Source organism: Echinops telfairi, unplaced genomic scaffold (genome assembly GCF_000313985.2).
Source record: "Echinops telfairi isolate 266 unplaced genomic scaffold, ASM31398v2 ScPeMD7_7412;HRSCAF=8450, whole genome shotgun sequence".
NCBI classification, from domain to species: Eukaryota; Metazoa; Chordata; class Mammalia; order Afrosoricida; family Tenrecidae; genus Echinops; species Echinops telfairi.
In genome coordinates, this window is record NW_022111312.1 from 3,602,906 (window position 1) to 3,610,939 (window position 8,034).

At 55.0% G+C, this 8,034-nt stretch overlaps 1 protein-coding gene across 1 annotated transcript in view; it reads right to left on the bottom strand.

Moving 5' to 3' along the window:
* The window catches only part of RASAL1 (RAS protein activator like 1), a gene marked incomplete at its 5' end in the record, with an annotated part of 26,197 nt that extends 20,999 nt beyond the window's left edge, over positions 1-5,198 (bottom strand). Inside the window, 3 exons of the mRNA XM_004709664.2 lie at positions 2,703-2,764; positions 2,942-3,055; positions 5,113-5,198. Coding sequence (XP_004709721.2) covers positions 2,703-2,764; positions 2,942-3,055; positions 5,113-5,198 — 262 coding nt within the window. The remainder of the gene's footprint in view (positions 1-2,702; positions 2,765-2,941; positions 3,056-5,112) is intronic.
* Positions 5,199-8,034: the final 2,836 nt, after the last annotated feature.

Genomic DNA, 8,034 nt, shown 5'->3' on the forward strand with positions numbered 1-8,034 from the left:
ATTGTGGCAGAGAGAGGCTTATTAATTTCCCAACACTGCTCAGCCCGTGGTTGCCACGTGACTGCCAAACTTACACGCTGTTAGCTCCCAACACTCAGCAATGGTGAGTTCCCCCGCCTACCACCCCCACCGCCCCTGGCATTGCACTTGATGTGGCTAGTGGCCTTCAAGTCTCTTGTTTGCCTCTCAAGCCCTTAGGCTCCTTGAAGCCAGATCTCGGGTTTCATTCATTTTAGCCCACCGTCTTGGGAGGGTGTACAAGGCGGCTTACAGCTCAATGGGCAGGGGGAGAATACCGACTTAGGCCAGGACAAGACCTGGACTCACACCGCATCTCTGCCACGGCTAGGCCTGGGATTTTCCCAGGAGTGGACTGCCACATCTGTATCCTGCAGGGTAGCTGGTGGATTTGAACCTCTGACCTTCCAGCTGGCAATGGGGCCCTCAGCACTGCACCACAAGTACTCCTAGCTCATCGTCTGCCCTCGTTAAATAGGAGCAATGGTTATGATGATGAGCATGTAGAATGTTCTCGGCGAATTCCCACTGAAGACAATGCTCTACACTCAAAAGTCATTGCCATTGGGCCAATTGTGACTCACAGCGACCCCACAGGAAAGAGTAGAACTGCCCCCTGTGGGTTCTCGAGACTGTAACACTTTACTGGAATAGAAAGCCTCACCGTTCTTCCATGGGGCGGCTGGTGGGTTCGAACTGCTGACCATGTGAAGCCCACTATGCCACCAAGGCTCCAGAATCAAAGAGCTGGATTATTATTAACTAAATGGAACAATTCATGATCCTCCAGACCAAAAAAAAAAAGAAGAAGAAGAAAGAGAAGAATGTCCAATCCCTACCTCACTCCTTCCATATGGATAAATGCCAAGTGGATCAAAAGTTTTAAAAAAAGAAAGTGTTGCTAGAAGAAATCATATTTAAAACAACAACTTTTAATTCTAGGGTTGGAAAGGCCTTTGCAATATGACAGAAAAACAAGAATTTTTATTTTGATTTATATATATATAATAAAGATATGCATATATAATGAAGCTGACTACAGAAAAAGAAAAAGGTGTACATAGAAAAATTGTAAGCAAAGGCAAAGAGAGAGAGAAAAAATACGGCTGATATCACAAAGTGTTTGTTTCCCTAATATGTAAAGAGTACCTACAAATCAATAAGAAAAGGCCAACAACCGGTTGGCAGGCTGGGGGAAGGGGTATGCAATATGAATAGACAATAGGAGGCAGAAGAGAAAGTAAAGTAACATATAAACACACGAAAAGATGTTCGACCTTCTTCAGACACAAGAGCAACATCTCCCCAGGCCGGGAGTCCCTCTGCCCCTTATGGAGACAAGATGCACATTTTGGATCATTGTTGGTTGGGTGTGGCTGAGTGAACCTGGACTCCCCTCTTACAGAGAAGAACTTAACAACAGCTCTCAAAGGTGCAGATCCGACACTCTTTAATCCAGCCAATCCACTTCTTGGAATTGCCCGGCAAAAACCCAGGCGCGTGTGAAAACACATCATCATACGAGGCTACCTGGGGCCGAGTTGTTTGAACGGGAAAAAGAGGGTAAGCAACACAAGGACCCATCAGCAAGAAACTAGGCAAATAAAGGATGGGACAGCCCGCGCAGTCAGACAAAGGATAAGGAAGTTCTTGGAACAGTCCAATATGGAAACATCCCCAAGGTACAAGGGTGAGACGGAGGGAAGAGACTACTTACTGTTCATTTAAAATCAAACCAAACTGAACCACTGCCACTGAGCGGATTCTGACTGATCGCAACCCTATAAAACATAGTGAAGCTTCCCCAGTGGGTTTCTGAGACTACAACTCCTTACGAGAGTAGAAAGCCTCATCTTTCTCCCAGGGAGCAGCTGGTGGTTTTGAATGACTGACCTTGCGATTAGCAGCCCAGCACATAGCCCTCTACCCCACCGGGGCTCATGGAGAAGACCCAGAAAGCACGGTGTGAAGAACACAGACCGGAACTGAACTGCCTTGGTTCAAACTCCAGGCATGTGCTCTTGGTACAAATCACGCACCCCAGTTTGCTTGCCTGGAAAGTTATCTGTTCACCGGTGAAGTCAAACAATGTCTGGTGATGGTGTGTGCCGATACATGCAAACCCCTTAGAGTTCAGTGTACTGTGAGCGCCATGAGGGTTGGCTGCTATTCTTCTTATTGCTATCTGCTTGCTTCTATCGACTTAAAATCTCTCTACAAAAAGCCAAACCCACTACCTCTGAGCCCATTCTGACTCAGCCACTCTACAGGACCCAGCAGAACCATCCCCAAGGGGTTTCTCAGACTGTAACTTCACCGGAGCACACAGTCTGTCTTTCTACAGCTGGTGGTTCCGAACTGCTGACTTTGTGGTTAGCAGCCCAATTCTTAACCACTGTACCACCAGGGTCTGGAGAGACACATAGGAAACAGGCCAGCCCAGGGGAGAGTAAGGAGCAGAGTAACTGGGCCCAGACAGTGTGTCGTCTAACTGGTTTCCGAGAGATGTGAATGAATGAACAGTTTGCTACATGGAGCGATTAACAAGGAAACGCATGAACAAAACTGACATTGGTCTCCACTGAGGCTCTGCCCCCTGCCCCCTGAGGTGGCCCCTACAGATGCCCACGGTCTTGCCACCCCACCTCCCTCTGCCCCGAGGGGAGCCGGAGGTTCCCACCCACCTCGAGGGTCTGCGGCAATCGCCTCCCGGCTCAGTGAGATCTTGCCGATGATGTCATCGTGCCTGCGGAAGGGCCAGCAGGGAAGGAAGGGCTCCAGTCGGGGGTGGGAGGACGGGTGCTGAGGGTGGGCACTCTGGTATGGGTTGTGACCCTGCACCCTGCTTCCCTTTGGGAACCCAGGCTTGGGCCTCCAACTCCCCCCACCACCACCACCCCTACCCGTCTGCCCAGCCACCCACCCAACAGTGTCCTGGTCCAGCACGTAGAAGGCCAGATGGTGGAAGTCCAGAGGCAGGTGCACCGTGTACTCCTCACCCCAGAAGGGGTTCAGGCTCCTCCAGATGGTCGCTGTCCTGCAAGAGGGGCACAGGGGCCCTTGGGCTATACAGGCACTTCCCGGGGACCCAGACACACACTCACTGCACACACACACACACACACACACACACACACACACGATACACACGAACCCAGACACAGAGTCTCCACAGAAACACACACAAACATATGCCACAAACACACACACGAATATACTCCAGGACTATAACACACACACAACATACACATGGGCCCCACTACACATCTAATTGCCCAGAGACACACACACAGCCAGAGACACAGAGACATGTTTACACACACACACACACACAGACATACACACCCTCAGAAATTTCTAGAGACACTTGTAAGAATACAACACTCAGGTCACACACACCTCTGTGTATTTGCCTGTACAGTTATGTGGTTGCTCACCCATACAAGTAAATAACATCTGATAATGGTGTACGTTGATACGCACAGTGATTCCTCCACCTACAGAGAGAAACGGCAGACCCAGGAGCTCACAGACACACGGACAGGGAATTCCAGAGATGGACACACACACTCGCATACACACACACACACACACACACCACGCATTCACACACACACACACACACACACACACGGTCCCTTCCCTCTCTCCTTCTCTCCCTCCTTTCCTCTATCTTTGAAGACTCACCCCCCACCCCCACCCTGGCAGATTTGGGGAATCAGGACAGGGCAGACCCCATAAAGCCCCTCCCAGGGCAAGTAGTCTCCAAGACCAGGTCGGGGGACAGGGAAGCTGGGAGGGAAAGGGAGCAGGGGACAGGTATCCCAGGTGGGAGAAAAGCTTGTGATGGCCAGGAGACAGGTGGGAGGGCTGGGAGGCAGGTAGGAGCAGCTGGGACAGGACAGCAGAGAGCCTGGAGTTGGGGGGTGGGGAGGCTTTGCAGTAACAAGGGGATCATTCAGGATCCAGTCCCAAGCCTGCAGATGCACCTCCCTCAACCCAAAGGGGGCAGGGAGCTGACTTAACCCACTGAAGACACACTGCTCAAGCCTACTGCTTGTCCCTCCTCCAGTCACTACACTCCCCCTGCGCACGCACGCGCGCGCACACACACACACACACACACACACACACACACACAGCCTGCTCAGGCAGCCCGCCCACGCACCACCACCACATGTAGCCTCAGAGCTTCCTCCTGAACTCTCTCACCCCCACCCTAGGGCCAGGGAGGTTCCTCACAGCCCAGAGAGGGTCAGGCAGCAGCTTCGAGTCACAGCAAAGATAGAGCTGCAGGTCTGAGGATGGGGTCACAGAGCATGAGCCCAGGGAAAACATAGGGGACCTCTCCCCCATGCTCAGCTCCCCACCCCCGGCTCCCTGCCCATCTGGACCAGAACCAGCTCCAGAAGCATCCTGAATCCTGCCCTGTCTCCATAGGAACCGAGACCTCAGCCACCCACTGGCTCAGGCCTGCGGGAGGCCGAGCTGTTCTGTGGGGGTGGGAGCTGAGCTTGGTCCGGCTGAAGCCCCCCACCCCTCACTCATACGTTCACACCAGTACCCATGTCCACAAAGAGGCAGGCGTGGTACACAGAGGAGGGAGGCATGCACACACAGTCACACTGGTACACCCACAGGGACACACGTGTGGTCTTGGGTGCTCCCACCTGCACCCACATTCACACTCACACACACTGGCACACCCACATGGGCACCCGTGTGGTCACAGGTGCTCTATACCTGCACCCACACTTACACTCGCATACACACACACACATATACATATAAACACTCATACTCACTCACACACACTCACACTGCCCAGGGCTGCAGCACCCCAGAGGCTCGGAACCAGGCAGCCCAGCCAAGCATGAACTGCCCACCCCCCCGGGAGCCACCCTGGGTGGCAGGGCCTGGCAGTCGCTAAGTCAACCTGGGAGAGCCAAAAGGGACATGTGGCATCCATCCAGCTGGTAGAGCTGGAGTGGGAGAGGTGGTGACAGCCCCAGAGGGCCCAAGGCACAAAGCATCCTCCTTCAGAGGCCCCTGAGTAAGCACTGCACGCCCCAGGCCTGTGTGCCCCCTCCTCACCTGGCCACCACCTCGTCGTCCACCTTCACTATGCAGTAGGGGTCACTGCTCCCTGACCTGTGAAGGAAAGAGGTTGGGGGGAGTGGGGCGGGTAGTCACGGGTAGGATCTCCATCTACCTCCACCATACACACAGGGCAGACTGGGGCCCAGAGTGGGGAGGGGCCCTGCCCAGGCAGGTCCAGGCAGGGTCCAGGCAGAAGCAGGACTGAGAGGTCATGGCTGCACTGCCCACTCATCACATGATCCTGATCCAGCCCATCCAACCTCTGGGGACACGGAAGCAGGAGATCAGACAGCCCAGAGCCCAGAGAGCATTCCATGTAGAGTTCTCCCGGTCTCACCAGCACCTAGCTTAACCACCTTGGCTGCCACCCTCTGGGGCAAGCATTGCCCCCTCATATCCAGAGGGGTTTCCCTGGGAAGGGGTCAGGGAGTGGGAGTCTCCCACTGCAGTCACAGGCCAGAGGACCCAGACCTCAAAGCTCAACCAGCAGGAGAGGTGAAGGGCACCTTAAGGACCCATGCACCACCACCTCTTGTTGCCCCCACCCCCTTCAAAATAAGACTCACCAATAAACCCAAGCCAGCACCTCCTCTATCCCCCCTTCACAATAAGAGTCACCAGTAAACTCAAAGCTGTCCACTAAAGACCTCCTGTGCCCACCCCATCCCATGAGCCTCTGGTGTGTTTCCACCAAGCTCAACCCAGCCTCAGGGCCTTTGCCCATGCTGTTCCCTCTACCTGGGACTCTTTGTCCCTGATGGTGTCATGCTTGGCTCCCTCATGTCATTCAAAGTTCAGCCTAAAAGTCACTTCCTTGGATAGGCCTATCTGAACCACTATTGCCCTAAGTACCCCCTGGAAGCTTCTTGGGACAGGCTTTGTCTGGGTTACCGCTGTGCCCATTGGGCAAGGAGACCTTTGGAGCCTCAGTTTCCCCATTTGAGCTCCCCATCCTCCCCGGGTCCCATTTGACCAAGTCATCCACTGTGGGTCTGGGTCTCTGTGTCCATAGATGGGTGCCCCGCTCCTTGGGTTTTCCAGCTGCAGGGAAGTCAGTGGCTGGGGGAGAGGCCTCATTATGGATTGAACTATGTACGTCCCTCTAAGATAGGTAGTGTCAATCGTAACCCCCAGGCCTGTGGTTATCATCCCATCTGGGGAGATTTGAGGCAGGATGAGTCAGGGCTGCCTTGAGGCAATCTCTTCTGAGATGGGAGAGAGAGGACACAAGGCAAGCAAGCGAGAGCCACAGCGAGGAGCAGAGGCCAGAGGGCCAGGACCTTCCCCAGAGCCCACCGGGAGTGGAAGCCTGTCCCCCGCCTTTCAGCCTCCCCAATGGTGAAAACATAAGTTTGTTCCTTAAAGCGGTTACAGCAGCACTCCATAACTAAGACACACCCCCTCCGGTCGACCCAGCCTGCCCCCTGGCCCTCATGGGAGCTGAGCCGGAGAGAGCGAGCGTCAGCACAGGGGCCTTATCAGGCACCCATCAGGTATGGGTGATGGTGGCAGGGGGGTGGAGGGAGAGGAGGCTACCCCTTCCAGACCTCTGCTTTTTCCAGACCTTGGCCTCTCCCACGGCCCCAGCCCTGCGGAAGCGTGGGAATGCCAGCCCCTCCGTCATCCACCTGAGATCTAGATCTAGATCTAGATCTAGGCCATCCAGATGGGTGGCCTTGACAAGTGGCTTTGCCTTGGGCCGCAGTTTCAGAATTTGTGAATCAGGGAGGGCCCAGGGTAAGTGCACCCGAGGTCAACAGCCGGTATTATCAATAACCGACAACTCAAATCACCTCATAGGGACCCTCTAGGACAGAGTAGATCTACCCTCGGGTTTCTGAGACTGTCACACCTTGTGGGAGTACCAAGCCTTGTCTTTCCAGTCAGCACTCAAGCCTTGCCCTCAAACCTGGCAAGATGGGGACCCAGTCTCAGCGACTTTACCCCAGGAGAGGGCACACACTCCATCCAAGAGACCCCCCACCCCCACCCCAATGTCTGGAGCTTCCAGCATGCTCAAAGGAGAGCCCTTTGAAGAGGGAAGCCAACAGCTAGGGAAACTGGGGCAAGTGGCTAGACCCTCCTGGGGATTAGCGCCCCCTTCCCATGCCTTGTTCTGTAGCCAGGGTCCTCTCAGAGCTCGCGCTTGCTCAGGGTGGGGGGTAGGGAGTAGAGGAGAGGCAGCCACCCTTAAAAGCAAGAGCCATGGGAAACCAGGCAGGACAACTCCTTCCTCCAGCCAAGGTCCGGGGAACCACAAAAGCCAGGGGCCACCCCTGCTAGACCCGGAACCATGACTAGGGGGTGGGCAGTTCCCGATAGGGGCCCCCTCAGCCCTCCAGCAGCTTCCACATGCCCCACCCCCTGCCTCACTGCCTTCCCAGTTCCAGGAGCTGTGATTCTGGGGCGCTCTGAGGGGACATCTCAGAAACAGGGATGGGGAGGACTGGCAGTAGATGCTGCGTTCTTGCAGGCAGCCCCCCTCCGGGTGTTTTCCTAGATGGGGTGCTGAAGAGGGCAGGGAGGGGGCTCAAACTGCTCCAGAGAGCCCCCACACACACACAGCTGCAGTGTTCAGGGATCATGGCACCAGAGGCAGAGGAGGGAGCCAGCAGGGCCCTCGGGGAAGGAGGGGGACAGTCGAGCCCCAGGCCAAGCTGGGCAAAGGCTCACGGTCCCAGAACCCCACCTTAGAAAAGGGCTTACAAGATTGCCACTCAGAGCACCCATTGGCCAGATGAGAAACCAAGCCCCAAGGTCCTGCCAGGGATCTCACACCTGTCCCAGGTGCTGACACCCTCGAGCCCCTTCTGGGCTCTCAGCCAAGTGGGAAGAGACACCCCCCCCGCTCCCGGTCCCACCCCCACGTCATTCTGTTGATTCCGAAACTGCTAGCTCAGCGCTAAAGGATCCAAG